Below are 16,829 nucleotides of genomic sequence, written 5' to 3' on the forward strand. Positions count from 1 at the left end.
CAGGGCTGGTGGGCAGAGAGCATAAATAGGATGGGGAATCTAGAGAAAGGAGAAGGAGATGCCAGGGGCCAGCCAGGGAGGAAGTAGGAAAGTAAGACGTACAGAAGGAAGGAGAGGAAAGTAAAAAGCACTGAGTTAAAATGCAGATGAAGAGAAATGGGTTAAATTAAGTTAGAAAAGCTAGCTAGAAACAAGCTAAGCTAAGACTGGGCATTCACAACTAATAATAAATCTCCGTGTCATGATTTAGGAGCTGGTTGGTAGTCCAAAAGAAAGCCTAGTTCAGACAGGTGTTTCACTGAACTGGGGAACAAGCAGCAGCTGGGCCTAATATATGAACAGAAGGTACTCCTGGAAACAGCATGGGCAGTATGCCATATCTGGAAATGTGGCAGAGTTCAGGGAGAAATCAGCAATAGTGGCCTGGCTATGTACCATGTTGGATGGGAAAGGGAGTGTGACTCCAGTTGTGTGGGTATATGCTTATTGTTACTTTATTTTGCAGAAACAACACTTCTGGGGTCATAGGGAAGATGTGTTCTATTGGGAAAATCGATGATAGTTAGGTTTTAGTAGACTTTGGTTTCAAAGCACCAGCTCTGATAATAGGGACGGGAGGCCAGATTTGATTCTCCTGGCCTAAATGTAAAGCATGAGTGAGAGCAAGTTCGACTACTAACTGAAACCAACTTGGACCAGGAGCAGAAACTAGTTTCAGATAGAGGAAGGGTAATGACTTCTGCTTGAAGCCCCTCTCAGACATTTTCATGTGCATAATATCTCATTACTCCCAAAAGTCAGATTTAAGGCTTGGGAACCTTGCAGAATTGTGATTGATAAACAGGGATTGATGTCACCTAGTGTCTTTTGAGAAAGAAACAGCAGGGGTGGAGGGGCGATCCTGAATACAGGAGCATGGTCAAGAGGAGGCACCAGCTAAAGTGATGGTGGGTTATGTGAACTGCTAGAGAAGAGAAGGCTTTGGAAGTAGAGAGGGACAAGTGTACTGAATGCGGTGACTCACCAGTAATGTCAGCCAACACTTGGAGTGCCTGCTCAGTGGCAAGCGGACACTGGCTGCTTTCCATGCATAATTCCATTAATTTGCCAGTACACCTCTAGGCAGTAGGAACTGCCACCTCCAGAAAGGAAACAGCAATCTTCGGACCTTAAACAACTTACCCCAGACCACTTAACTAGTGATTAGGGTGGCTAGCATTTGGACCCACACATTAGGCTGGCTCTAGCTTGAAATAGCTGTTCTATGGGTGGAGCCAATGCAGGCGTTTTGGCTTGGCAGAAGAGTAACATGAAGGAAAGCCCAGATAAGACTCAAAGGGTAGAAAGAAAAAAGTTGAGGAGGCAAGGATTGCCAGCTTATCCTCTTGCTATTGCCCAAGGGCAAGGCAAAACCAAAGAAGATTCACTAACCTCAAAGATTTTGCAGAGAGGAACAAACAACAGTTTTTCTTTTCACTGAGAGATTACTCACACATGCTTGTTCTCTGGCCAGCCTCTCATCTTCTGGAAGAGTCCTTCATCACTCATTCTACACAGTTAGGTATAACAACCTCCTATTCTGTCTTTGGGACAAGCAAGTATAATGTTTGTCTTGTCTAATACCAGCTTTATCTATGAGGCCAATATGTACCCATTTAAAGATTTTTCTAGAAGGGTCTTTAAGAAGCAAATATGATTTCTTCAGAAGCCATCGTACTACTGAATGGAGCCAGTCCTTCTGAGACTAAGGTTAGCATTTAGAGTGAAGTGAAGGACAGCTAAGACATAGTGAGCCTGGATTTTTTCTCTAAAAACCCATGCCTAAAGCCAGGTCTACCAGCAGGCCTCCAGCTATACAAGAGGTCATGCATAAATACAAGATTAATCTTGGAGTTTGGGCTTTACTTCGTCAAACACAATGTGTAGATTTCTGATGCACCAGATAGAGTGTGAATGTTTGTTCCCTCAAATACCTCATGAGCAGTATCTTGCCTGCCCACTAGAGACCAGAATCACAACAGGAGACAAGAAGGCAGTAACATCTTGAATTGTGTCAGGATTTCCACTTACTTGGGTGGTTTTCTAGATAGAGGCCACTGCTTTGAACTATCTACTATCTTGGGGATCCTTAGAAGGCTTCATATCATAAACTTTTCTAACAGTAGTAATAATGTATTTTGAGGCTTCTCTAATACCTGCCTCAACTATAGCTAGATGTCTTACCCTTTCATGTGTCTGGAGGGCTCCACAGGACTGAGATCCTCGTGATCTTTACTGTCAACACGAAGAATCCTAGGGTATTTGCTAGGTCCTTTCTTAGGGATCAGGAGCCCCACATAGATCTCACATGGGCAGAGAGTTGACCCCTCATCATAACTGGGGGTCATGTTGATTCTGCCTTGAGTTTGGTTTCAATGTGAATTAAAGGGCTTAACCCGGGGCTGGAGAAATGTTACAGCAGTGTGTGCTCCATTCCCAGTACATACGCAGTGGCTCACAGCATCCATAACTCCAGCTCCTGGGTATCTGATGCCTTCTTCTGAACCCCAGAGCATGGCACATGTGATACACATACACACAGGCAAAACACACATACACAAAAATGCAATGAATAAATCTAAAACAAAAATTGATGAAGTACTTTTTAAAAGGGCTTTGAGAATAGAAACCCAGTCCTGATACAATCCTTAGGCCCCTATTTTTATGAAAGACCCTTTTTATATCACTAAAGTCACAACACAGTCCCATCTTGTCTCACTGAGATTTCATCAATAGTATCTATTTTCCACCATCTTTATTTTGTTGTTAAATTAATTAGTTGATGTGTATGTGCCACACCACACATGGAGGTCAAAGGACAACTCTCAAGAGACTGTTCTCACTTCCACCATTTTATTCCAGGTCATCAGACTCAGGCTCTCAGGCTTAGTGGCAGGTGCCTTTATCTGCTGAGCCATCTCCCATGGTATCTTTAAATCTTAACCATACCCATAATGCATAAGGAAGAGACTTGTAACTTCTTATATTCTTACTTGTATTTCTGACCCACACAATCCATTGTCTTCCCCTAAAGATTGTTCTGTTTCCCTCAATACAGCAAGAATATCTCAAGAGAAACTTCCCTATTGCTGTAAATTTGTATATTTCCCTCCAAAACAGGAATCTTAGACAGAAATGCCTGTACTGTTTTTTATTTTTCTTCTCTACTCTTCTGAGATGCACATTCCAGGCAGATAACTAGCAGCTAGAGTTTGCAATTATTTTTCTTGGTTATTTCTGTCAAGGCAGAAAGCAGAATCTGACTCAAGCATTCTTACTGTCATTTGTAAAAGTCAAAATTCACTGTTTACTCAAACTGTCCTGATAAAAGAGAAAATGGAGGAGACTCCCATGTGTGCACAACAGGGGGAGGCTGGAGAGCCATGAGGTTTCATGTGTGATGCCTGACCAAGATTCTGCCCCAGGACTGGGCTACAGGGCACAAGGTCCAGCTACTCGAAGCCATCACATAAAAGCCATCTTACTGTCTAAGCGATTCTGATAAAGCCCTGGGCTACCTTCACTATGTAGACACCAAATCAATGCATAGCTTCTGGGTGTGTGTGGGGAGAGGAGTAAGCCAGAGAGGGAATACACATAAGCTCAAATTTCAGCCTGCTCATATAGGTCTCTCATGAAGGAGATTGAGAGGCACTGTGGTGTCAACTTCGTTGTTTTTTGTTTTCTTCTCCATGTTATACAAAAATGTATTTATTTGTTAATTTATTTTGTTGTATTGCTAGGAATTAAATACAGGACCTATAGATATTAAATAAACACTGTGCCAATTGAGCTAAAACCATATCTTTGAACACATGCCTATTTGTATAGTTTCCTTGTCTTTATGTCTCTCATCTATTCAGTTTGGATATTGGATAGGTATTGAGTTACCTTACCCTTGGACATTCTGCAAACTTCATTTTTAATCTTCTGTGAGCCTGCCATTCATTGACCTCTACAGTGGAGAGTACCCCTCGTGTATACTTACTTATCACTATTTGATTGGGCATTATTTGAATCTCCTTTAGAAATATATCTACTATTTATGGGTATTTTATAACCTAACTTTCTTCTTTTTTAAAAAAAAATTCAATGTACTCACAAGACAGAGTCAATTAAGTCAAACCTCATATAAGCACTGTCCAGCTTCCATCAAACCTCACATGAACACCATCTGGCATCTATCAACCTCACAAGAACATTGCTTTACTCCCATCACAATTGGAATTTTCATTAACTTGTTTTCTAAGGTCCTGCATAACTTTTTTTCTCTAGAGAATTTTAAAGCAAGCCTGAGATAATTGTTCTACTACTGTACCAAGAAAACAGCATCATTAGTGGACATGACACTTTATCAATGTAGAGCCACAATACTTTTATCATGGTAACACATGCAAACACTACTTTCTTAAGTTCATTAAAAAAACAACCAACATTCAAACTTCCCTGAGGTCCTGAAGCATGCCATTTATAGCTTTCATTTTGGCTATAATTCAAGCAAGGCCCACAGACTACATTCTATAGCTGTATCTTTCTTCAGACAGCGGGGAAGTCAGAAAGGAGCCACACTTGGGTTTTGATTATACAGGAGGGCTTCAGGGTAGCCTTATTGCTGAAAACACACTTTGGCAGTACAGAGCATGTGCAAACATGTCCCCAGACATTGAAAAAAACCCAATCCCTGCTGAATCAGCAAAGCAAAATTGAAGCCATGCATAGCAGCAATGACTTTGCTTCACTTCAATGATCCTCGAAAACTGGAGGGTTTGTATATATCCTTATACCTCGCTGTCGGCTACATGGTCTTATTTTGAGGTATCTGGGGTACTTGATACTTGGGCTACATACTTATGTACAGGGAGCCTGCTAGATAAGTACTGATTGGTCTACAGTGATGACTAGATGTTTTGTTTGCAAATGTGGAACACAGAGCACACTATTTTTTAGGAAGAATGTGAAGTCATCTAAAAACAGAAAGTGAAAACTTTGCAGAAAAATGAAGGCCACACGTGCAGCCAGCTGGCAAGGTTAACCTTCTCACAGACCATCATACTTTTCCAAGGGTACATGTAAGTGAATAAAATTTATAACTTCCCCCTCTGTTGACGGAATAATATTTTATTTCTTTAATATAGGAAACAAAAATATTGAGGAATAGCACATTTAAGAATAGGTGTTCACTTATCATCAGTTGGTCCTTGTTCTTCAAAAATAAGTTATCAAAACCACAATGAGATGCCACCACATATGGTGGTAGGAATTGGAACCCTTGTGCTCTGTTGATGGTGATATGAAGCAGGACAAAACTATGTAAACAGCCTATCAGTTCCTCAAACAGTGAAAAATACCATTAGGACAAGATCTGGCAATTTCACTTCTGAGATCTACTCATAAGAAAACGAAAAAGCAGGCCCTCAAGAGGCCTCTGGATGCCATGTTCACAGAATATAACTAAGAAATAGCTCAAGGTGGGATCAGTCTACCTATCTACAGACAAAGGCCCGGAGAAGGACAATGTCGCATACCTCCAACAGTGGAACATCACTGATCCTCCAGAGGGAAAGAAGCTCTGACTGCTGCATGTGACACTCAAGGTCATTCTGCTAAAAGCAGCAAGTCAGGGGCAGGAAGACAATGGCTAAACTATCTCACACATGTGTGATATAGAGACTGCAGGAAACTCAGGTAACACCAGAGTTTGAGGGAGTGATGGAAGTTTTTGCTTAGTGGTCATGTTTTTTATTAGCCTACAAAGAGTTAGTTTGATTAATGTATTTTCCAAACAAAATATTTGTTTCTGTTGCCTCCCCACCCAATGCCACTTTCTTCCCTTCCTCTTTCTTCCCCTGTGACCTCCCCTCCCTCAGTTTTCCAAGACAGTGGAGGTAAAGGTTGACTGGCAATGTGAACATACTTAATATTATTCAACACTGAGAAATAGTTAAGGCTGCAAATTTTATGAGTATTTTACCAGAATTACAAATGCCTACAAATGCATATTAGATCTTAAATAAGTCATAAGGACACTGCATTGAATGGGTCACAAGTACCAGAGGCAGCAGCCCGAACTCAAAGTTCCAATGGTAGAGCCTGATACTGCTTTGGGGGGAACCACTGTTTTCTGTGCCTTGTTTGCTTGCTGGGTCCACAGATAACAAAGCCTAGTTTTGTTCTCTTGTTCCCAGTCAGACTCCCCCATTTCTGGATCTGAAGCAAAAATAGGCAGAGCCACTTAGTTGCTCTAAGTAAGGTGAAAGTGACCACTTTATGTCCCTGCTTGCTCATACACTCCAAGATAGACAGGCTAAAGGAAACGAAATTTGAATTCATTGTAGCCTTAATATACACTAAAGTGCCCACATATCTAATCTATATAGTTAACCAAGAAAAAGCTTCAACTTTCTCTATGTAAATGTCATTAAAAACACACTTAATACTATAAATAGTATTTTATAAACACAGAACTGAATATCTACTTGTCTGTCTGCCCTGCACTGGGAAGCAGGACCTGGTGGCACTTACCTATAATCAAAACACTCAGGCAGCTGAGGTGGGACAATTGTGATCCCAGGGCAGCCTGAGTTGTAGAGTGAGACTTCCCTAAACACACCCACACACTCACACCAAGCAGAGCCAAAACCAAAACCAAAATAACAAAGTGGTGATTAATCTTGGTTGTTAACTGGATTAAACTGAGGGATGCCTAAGACATGATTGATAAAGCACACCTCAGGGAACATCTTTTTCTGGCGACAACAGTGAAAAACTGTCGTGGGAGTGAGCAGCATCATCCCTTAGATCAAGATCATCCCTGTGTTAATTAGGTTGGTCTCCCTCCTTTGCTGTCCTGTTCCAGAAGGCTATCTCTAGCACAATCTAGCTCAATATACAAATCCCCATTGTTGTGCGATGAAGACAGTTGCAGGGAGAAGGGTTTGCTAGCACGGGCATACCCCCTTATCTGCTTCTTGGCTTCCATGAAGTGAGTAGCTTTTCTATACCATACCCTTTCAGTATGATGTTCTCTCTCACCTTAGTTCTGAAATAGTGAAGCCAGCCAGTGCTGGTGGGCAGCTTCTGAAATGAGTGCTAAAACATGTGTTCTCCTGTTAGTAATTTCTGCTCAGTATTTGCTAGATGTGAAACCTAAACTCTTCTAAAGGTGAAACATTGCTCATACATATAACTAAGAATATAATGACTGGATCTGCAATATTGGGTTTATGTTAAAGTAACCTGATGATAAAGTTACAGGTGCCCCTGAAATCAAATTCCCCTCGTCTCACAACAGAGTGGACATATCTTTAAAATTCATGCAATGTTTTGGTAAAAAGTCAAGACTTCCCTGCAGGAAAATAATACAGAAAAGAATGAATGATGTGAAGCTTTCAATTCCATACTTGAGCCACATATAGCATGATGGGGATTTGTGTGTTGAAAATAATGACTGTTTCCTACCAGACCTAGATTATGCTAGAGATAGTCTTCTTCAGGGCTGGGACAGCAAAATGGGGAGACCATTCTGCTTAAAGTAGCGTTTTTCTGTCTTTAGTCAAGTTCTTAAGACGCATCTGAAAAAATCAGCTTGCTATTCTCCGGCCCAGAAATTTCAGGGTCTATAGGGAAGACAAAGAATTTGCATTTCTCACAAGGTTTTGGCTGAGGTGAACACTACTTGGAATTCCACTTTCAATCCCACTGTTCTAATGAATGCCATTATGGGATGTATGTCCAAAGATTTCTCAATTTCTGAAGAAAACAGAAGTAATTCAACGTCTACCTGGGAGAGGGGGAACTATTCTGCTTTGTCATAAAGATTAAAATAAAGCAGCTTATGAAATACACCTAGTTTATTAAGTAGACTAAGACACCAGAGCCTAAATGGATGGCTGTCCCGGCATGGGTGAAGTCACATACAGAGTAATGTTCAGAGACAACCATGGTGCCCACTACTCTAGTAACCCAACCACATCTGATGTGATTTCCAAATAGGCTCTGCGAAGCACCCCACCAGCCACCATGCTTGGGAAAGCATATCATTACAGCACTCAGTCGGAAATACTATGATAAGTTAATGTCACGTTCAGCCAGGATGCCACAAGACTTAACAGAAGGGCTTTAGAGAAAACAAGACCGACTCAGCCTAGCATGGACATTAAGATGATGACTCTCCAGCTGACATTTCATGCTGTTTTTTAGCTGGAACTATAGACAGATCATGATTTATTCTAGCTGGCCTTTCATCATTGGATCTTATTTTTCAAATGCTAACTCATTTTATTTTTCTGACACCACCAGCAAGCGCTTATGAATAACAAAGCTCTCCAAATTGTGGTGCACATTCGAGGGATGTATGAATTCTGGGCAGAAATCATTCTGGAACAAAAAAATAAATAAATAAATCCTGCTATTTCTAAGTTGTGCTTCAATGAGGCCAAAAAAAAAGGAACTCTCAGATCATTACAGAGTCAAATGTCAATCACTTGAATAAATTGCAAGGGATTTAAATGCAGTAACAGTTAATGACACAAAAAACTTATAAAAGTAATATGCCAAATTAAATGTTATAAATCTCTGGAAAGAGTTCCTATGCCAATGAAATTTAGAACAGTTTATTCCCTAAATACTATTCATTTGTGCAGGCAGATCTATGTCATCAATTTGTTGGGATAATATGCTTTCGACCCCATGGAACATGAAAACAATTGGATCTCTTAGCAACTGCACATGCTTTTTTACAGGCCTTAGTGAGATTCCTTATGATGCAGGCCAATGCAACAAAGGAGTTTTAGATGATGATGCTTAGAGCAGCCTTTCACAAAGTTTAATCCCAATTTATGATGAGTCATAGTTTTCTTTCAGAGATCTAAAAAGCTTTGTGTTGTTATAGTTCCAAGTTCTGAAGGGTTAGTTCATCGCTAGAGAATGTTCAAAGGATTCAAGATTGTGATGCCAGAACTCAGAACTTATCATTAATTAACACTGTGATAGCAGAACTCGGAACTTATCATTGATAAGGAAAGATACAAGGTTTGGGGATGCTTTTCAACTGGACACCAATGTAAAGAATTAGCCTTGCTCAGTGACACAGTGTCAGTTTCTGGAGACAGCATTTTGTGTGTGAGAGGGAATTTCACCCACAAGTACTGAAAATCTCTTGACTGATTTACATATTTGCTTTCCCATGCTGTCATGGCAGAATCACTCTCTATGTATATGGAGAACTCAGGAGATAAGTGGTACCATGGAGGGGGCTTCCATCACTTACCTAGGTTTTGCCACATGCTAAAAATTTCACAGCCCATGGTGACCCGCATATCACCATACCTGAAATTGAAAAGAAAAAAAAAATAAAACTGATGTCATTTCCAGAGCAAAGTCTTGTGTTTCTTTAGTATTCAGTGTATCCTTCTGAATTAAGGGCAAGACATTTGAATTATAGACATCTGGTGATTATATCTTGGTGACCCTAAATGAAATACCCACATAAAATCATAGCTTTTGGTTTTTAAAATTTCAAATCCTGAAAAACCCCAAGAAAAAGTATTAACAAATTCAAAAATACTGAATTTTTCTGAAAACCCTGCTTTGAAGATTCCTTCACTACTTATCATTTCTAGAAATGGGCATTCTGATCCATGAGTGATTGGAACTAACCATCTTTAAAAGGCCACACTTCCCTCACTGGTACTTACTTTTCTATCACCTTCTTCTTTTTGGAAGGTGAAAACATCTCCAGTTGCAGACATAACTGGTTTATAAAAATGACAGCAAGGTAAAAGTAGGAGTCCCAGATCTAAAAGAAGAACATGAGATTTAAATATTATTGTGCTAGAGAAGTATCACATATGAGTTGCTGCAATATCTGACATTTGCTTCAGAAGCAGGAAAGGGATGGGAGTGAAGCCGGAGTAGACTCTGTTCCAGCCCAGCTAGCTATGAATGCATGGTGTTTGTGTGGAGTCATTATGACACAGTTGCTGCTGTTACATAATACACAATTGACATTTTTTACAATGAAGTAGTAACATTAAAGAAATACTCCTTCTTTAGATATTTCTTAAAGTTGGAACCCTGAAGGAACAAGCTCTGTGGTGTAGCTAAAGGACAGATGCTTTGTTTTGCAGATAACTCTGAGCATCCCCACATAGCTTTATTCCAGTGTGGATTAATTTTTTGGAGTTTCTTTTGATGTAAAACTTTAAAAAAAAACTGCATCTGTATCTCTGGAAATGCTAATTGCTTTAAATTCACATTGTATTTTAAAATTCCCTACCCAGACAAATTTTGAATCATAAATTTTCTTATGCCAAATAAAGAATCAGAAAGACATTAGAATAAAATTTCCAGAAATACACAGCAAAAACCATGTAGGACATATGGAATGAAACTATATCTCCAGTGATGTCATGTCAAATGAAAGCTAACTATAAGAAATAGGACAAAGGATATCTGTCATATGTATACAGCTCTCACAAATAAAACAGGGAAGTAATAGAAACACCCAAACAGAAATAAAAATCCATTAAAAACAGTTTTAAAGGAGTGTTGGATAACCATGGCACTGTAGTTAAAGGCTACCTGACATAGGTGCTGGGAATTGAACTTGGTTAAGAGCAGCAAGCACTCTTAATTATTGTTATCTCTCTAGCTCCCTCCACTAATATTTATGTGAGGGAATGTAGGCACATGGCAATTATAACTTTGCAAGAATGTGCATTTAAAGGAAAATTTACAAGGAGAAAGAGGTGAAAGAAAATAAATACCAAGAATCAGATGGCTGAAGATGTAGTTTTTTTTTTTTTTTTTTCCCAAATAGTGAATAAGAATGGGAAAGACAAAGGTGTTTGCAAAGCTACGATGACATGTTAACCTGTGTCATGCATATAATATATTGACTTTTCATAGTCAAGCTTCTACTGTTCTTTAGATCTTTTGTTTTTTTGTTTGTTTGACCAAACCCAGGTTTACTTCATGGATGGCAGATAAGAGTAATTCAAATTTTTATTGCATTTGTGCTTTTTGTATTTTCTAGTTGTCAAATACTTCTTACTAAATGTTTAATGGTAACATGTTATTTAAGAAAAGGAAACAAAGGTAATTAAACAGAACCTATGTTAAGAAAGGAAGCGACAGCAGGCATTTTAGTCTACACACTGTCATTTGCTATTTTTTTTTAAAGGTATGTGGGGAGGTAATCTATAATAGGTGGACATGCAGGAATATCACCAGTCATATTACTGAGGGATCAAGAGCCCTGTCTGAAAAAATCATACTAAGGTTTCATAGTTTTCATGAATTGATTCCAAAAATTCAAAGCTAGGGAAATGTTAATTTTGTCATTTGTTTCTTTATAAACTCTAAAAAATAAAAATCTAAAACTCTAAAATAAGATTTTAAAATGACTTAAAAACCTGTATTAGATCCTTTGTGTTCTATACTGGAACCACACAAAAATAGCAATAATTAGAATTTATGGTAATAGGTATAGGCAATCTTCTAAGCACAATGATTACAATCAGGTTGATATGCATTATAGCAAGTCTAACATGTTTGCAAATATACTAGAAAGCACTCTAACATTACACACAGTTGAAACTAATGTTCTCCTGAACACAAATGAAGTACCTCTCTAAAAACACAGTGCACATCTTACAGCCTAAGCCCGGGAGGCATGAACTCGATACTGACCTTATAATCAAAGTTCTCATTTAAGAAGTTCTTTCGGAGTGCATCTGAGAGGTACAGAACCGTGGTAATGATAACACTAGTGATTAAAAAAAAAAAAAGAACATGTTGAGCTGAAAATTCACCTTAGTGAAAATCAGTTAGTAGATAAGAATAAAACACATCTAAATGAAAATGTCCTCCAGTAAGAAAGTAGATTCAAAAAGAAAATAAACTAAAACACAGAAAAAAAAATAAAACCTATTATTCAGTTTCTTCATAAAATAATACACAGGAAGATTTACAAACTCAAATAATTCAGACATAAGTATACTCCTATACTGATGTTTTATGACACTTTAAAATTGAATTTCAAACAGCAAATTTACTTAATGTAAACATAACATTCTGTATTTGATTATTATGAATGACAGAGAGCCTAAAGATGTAACTCAGACAGAATGTACTGTCCCTTTATTAGCTGCCTTCTCTCTGTTCTTCCCTGATGTAAGATGCTAGAGGGTCTGGAAGGACTACAGAAGGCACAGTCACATAGGAGGCCAGAATAACTAAGGAGACAATTCCTGCCAAAGCGTCAATAACCCCTGTAGAGCAGAGGGTCACAGACACTCCAGGGAAGAGGCATTTCTATCAGGTAGAACATGAGGCTATAGCCATGTTCTTAGCTAAGTGTGCCACACCTAAATACAGCTGTATTTATCTTGCTGGGGACATTAAGAAGGAAGGATTTACTGAGTACTCTTGCCTAGTTCTAAACAGAGTTCTATAGTTCATTCCAAATCTACTCATTTTGATAGAGAGGAGCATATATATTCAAATTTGAAGGTGTTTTAATGTTGAGACGAGCCACCACTTTAACTGTTATAAAGTAAGCACTGGGGTACAAATGGGTAATTTCTTAAGCTGCTTGGTCTTTTCTTAGATGAATATGTGATATTGCATTAGGATGTGATGAGGCCCCAGCTCTCATCATGAGTGTCAAAACTGAAGAGATAAAGGGCAAAGTAAGATAAAATACCCCACCAACTTCACTCGGTGGTTATACTGCTGGAAAAGATCCGAAGAATAGTTATTCTTATTAACTAGAATAATATTTATGGTCTCTGAAGTATATAATGGCTCATTACTGCTCTTACCGGAAGATTCACTATGCATCTTTCTTGCCTCACACGGAAACATTAACAAGGCCAAGGGGTGGATGGTTGAATGTGGACATTCAAGGTAAAGAAAAGCAAGCCACCATTTCACGAGCACCCAAGGAGCCCTGTTTACACACATCTACACACATTTTTGCACAAGTCACAGTACCTTTCAAAAAGTTTGTTACCAAAGTTACGTATAAGATAAACCTGTAAGACAGAATTGCTGTTGTTTTCCCTAGTCCCCCATGGCAGACATAAACCAATTCTACACTAGAGAGGAAGTACCTCAGAGGATGGTATGGAGTGGTTGCTTGCACAGATCCTCCCCAAAAGCAATGATGACAAATGAAGAAACCATTGAGATTCCCCCAAAATTTAACCCATGAATGCAAATCTTTATTCTCAGAAGAGGAAATGCTACCGGGTGAAGATGTGACTCCACCTATTGTGTGGATCACTGGGATTCTAGCGGTATTGAGGGAAGTTTTGGAGGCCCAGAAATGCAGCTTGGTGACAGAAGGTGTGCTTAGCATTCACAAGGGCTAGGTTGGTTCATTCATTATTCATTCATTCATTCATTCATTCATTCATTCATTCATTTCACATGGGCAAACAAGTGAACTCCAAAAATCCAGCCAGCCAAAATAAATAAAATGTATACTCTCTGTGTGCAATCATCCATCTCTGTGTGTTCAGGGGTCAGAGTAGGTGTGTGTATACATCTGTCTGTGTGCGTGTGCATGGGCCAGAGTCAGATGTCAGCTGTTTTTATCTATCACTTTCATCTTTATTCCACTGAGAAACAGTCCTTCCCCGAATCTAAAGATTGCTGATTTTTATCTAGGTTACTGGCTAGCAAGTTTCAAGCATAATTTTGTCTTTGTTTTGTCCACATCCAGCAATAGGGTCACAGGGCTACATATCCATCCACATCTTTTATGCTGAGTTAGAAATCTGACCTCAGGTCATATGCTAGTGTAGCAGGTACTATTATTCAACAAGTCATCTCCCTGCCTGAAACTTTTTCTTCTTAAAAGATAAGCACAGAGGCTGGAGAGATGGCTCAGGGGTTAAGAACACTGGCTACTCTTCCATAGGTCCTGAGTTCAGTTCCACAGCAACCACATGGATCTGGTGTCTTCTTCTGTCATGGAGACATATATGAATATATATGCTTGACGGTCCTGCTACCCCTGCACATTGCACAGAAATCCACCTTCTGGCCCTTGAGTCTAGCTTGGATTATTACTTGAGAGCAAGAACCTATACTATTAATGAAGTTTAACATATTTGATATTTTTAAAGTTGGGCCTACAGCCATAGAAAGAGGCTCACTAACTCAAATTTCCAGTTGAGAAGAGCAATTCCATAGATTAGAACAATTACAGAATTGTTTACCTGGTAGGTATGGCAGTTTGAATGTATTCGGCACCCATAATATCATAGGGAGTGACATTATTAGGAGGTGAGGCTTTGTTGGAATGAGTCTGGCCTTGTTGGAGGAAGTGTGTCACTGTGGGGGCAGGCTTTGAGGTTTTCTTTGCTCAGGATATTACCCAGTGTGTTAGTGACTTTCTATTGCTTGCAAGATGTAGTAGACTCTCAACTCCAGCACCAGATCTGTCTGCATGCTGCTTTGCTCCCAGCCATGATGAGAATGGACCGAACCTCTGAAACTGTATGTGAGCCACCTCAATTAAATGTTTTCCTTTATAAGAGATGCCATGGTCATGGTGTCTCTTCACAGCAATAAAATCTGTAACAAAGACAGAAGTTGGTACCAGGGAGTAAGGGAATTGTGATGGGCCTGACTATATGTTTGTTTGGGGGAATTTAGACTTTGGTACTTGGGGTTATGAAAGCAGTGGAATGCTTTAAGCCCTGCTTAATGGGCCATACTAGTCGGAGCATGGAGGACAGAGGTTCCAAGAGTTGTTTGGATTGATGGGGCCTCAGTCAAGAGGTTTCAGAGGAGAAGAATTTTAGTATGTGCCTAGAGATCACTCTTGTGATATTATGGTAAAGAAAATGACTGCATTTTGCATTTGTCTGAAGAGTTTTGTTTTAATTCTGTTGGCAGAAGAAATTTTAAGAAACCCCAGTATAGACTGTTTTCTGTGGATATTAGTGGTGAATATAATGAGGATTCATAATGGAAAGGAGCAAGCTGAGCAGGGTAAATTACAAAAAGTAAATTTTGAGGAGAAAATGAGCACCAGCAAGTGGAATGAAGCTAAAGCCTGTGTTCATGGAGCAAATGGATTAAGAAACGGAATAAAGGAGTGGTGACCTCAGGGCAAGATCCCACCTAGCTAAATTTCCAACTTGAGAAAAGATGGTTGTGTATGCCTTTAATCCCGGCACTTCAGACACAGGCAGATATCACCCAGCTAAATTTCCAGTTTGTGGAAAGGAATTTAAGAAAAGCTCCTTGAGCTAAGTGTGGTTGTGCATACCTTTAATCCCAGCACTGGGAAGGCAGGGGCTGGCAGATCTCTGAGTTGAGTCCAGCCTGGTCTAAAAATCAAGTTCAAGGATAGCCAAGATTAGGCAGTAAAGGGAAACAGAAAGCTGGTGAAAATAAAATTAAACAAGGGGGCCATGATCCAGCCCCATTAAGCAGTAGAACTTGGCAGCTTCGGCCATGTGGTACTGGCTTTAGAGTTAAGGACAGAAGAAAGAGGATATAGAGTTTGTCTTTATGCCTAAGGATAGCCTCTGAGACCAGGCACATGTCAGGGTGTCTCTGAATGAAGGGCCAGTAGAGAGGCCATTGCATGAAGATGTGAAGTTGAAGCCTGGATTGGCTTGGAGAACCCAAGGTGTTGAAGATGCCAGAGCCATGAGATACCTACTGAGGAGAGCTGCTAACAGGGAGTGGAAGTAGCTCAAGAGCAAAAAATCAGTGTGTTGTAGTCAACAAAGCTGAAAGGCGTTAAAGATCTGAAAAGTGTTTCCATGCAGAGTTTAAAGTTTGCCAAGGTGGCTTTTGGTCTTGCTTTAGTCCAATATTTCCTCGCTATGCTTCTTTCCCTACATTTTGGAATGGTAATGTACATCCTGTTCCATTATACATTGGAAGTATGTGGTCTATGTTTTGATTTTGATTAATGGATTGCATGAATCTCAGAAGAGACTTTGATAGACTATGGGGACTTTTGAAGTTGGACTAAATGAATTTTACATTATGATATTGTTATTGTTACAACCTTATGGGGGTCAGGGAGCAGAATCTGATAGTTTGATTGTAATTGGTCCCCATAATCTCATAGGGAGTGGTACTGTTAGGAGGTGTGGCCATGTTGGAGGAAGTATGTCACTATGGAGGTGGGATTTGAGTTTTCCCATGCTCAGGATACCACCCAGTGTGTTAGTCGACTTCCTGTTGCTGCAAAAGATGTAGGACTCTCAGGCCCAGCCCTACGTCTGCCTGCACACTGCTATCCTCTCTGCCATGATGATAATGGACTGAACCTCTGGAACTATAAACAACCCCCCTCAATTAAATGTTTTCCTTTACAAGAGGTGCAATGGTCATGGTGTCTCTTCACAACAATATAACCTTAACTATGACACTAAGTCATAAATACATAATCTTCATGGTGGCTTCTGCTGCATGCACTGATAATTAATATGGAACCTCTGTGGTCTTGGCACTACAACCATTGGCATGTTAAAATCACAGACAGCTGGGGCTTCACTCTGGAGATTATAATGTATAGAGGACACCTGGTTTTGCAGAGCTTTCAGGGTATTTTTGGTGCACCTGGAGTAGAGAACCACCGTTCTAGACCAGCATCATGCTTCTCATACTTCAGAGTGCACCAGCTAACCTAATTAACATTCAGACAATGAGTCAGGCAGCCTGGTGTAGTTCTTGGAAGTCTGTATTTCTAACGAGCTCCAAGTGATGGTGATGCTCTTGTCTGTATAACATCCTTTGAAGAGCAAGGTTCCATG

At 39.7% G+C, this 16,829-nt stretch overlaps 1 protein-coding gene across 4 annotated transcripts in view; it reads right to left on the bottom strand.

Annotated features, from left to right (window-relative positions):
* Positions 1-16,829, bottom strand: part of Dock4 (dedicator of cytokinesis 4) — a 396,469-nt gene that overhangs the window by 59,728 nt on the left and 319,912 nt on the right. For all 4 annotated transcript variants that reach the window (XM_051175069.1, XM_051175070.1, XM_051175068.1 and 1 more), the window contains exons 28-30: positions 11,731-11,806; positions 9,735-9,835; positions 9,308-9,366 (exon numbers count right to left, since the gene is read on the bottom strand). In XM_051175069.1, coding sequence (XP_051031026.1) covers positions 9,308-9,366; positions 9,735-9,835; positions 11,731-11,806 — 236 coding nt within the window. The remainder of the gene's footprint in view (positions 1-9,307; positions 9,367-9,734; positions 9,836-11,730; positions 11,807-16,829) is intronic.

The sequence above is a fragment of the Phodopus roborovskii genome, unplaced genomic scaffold (assembly GCF_943737965.1).
Source record: "Phodopus roborovskii unplaced genomic scaffold, PHOROB, whole genome shotgun sequence".
NCBI lineage: Eukaryota > Metazoa > Chordata > Mammalia > Rodentia > Cricetidae > Phodopus > Phodopus roborovskii.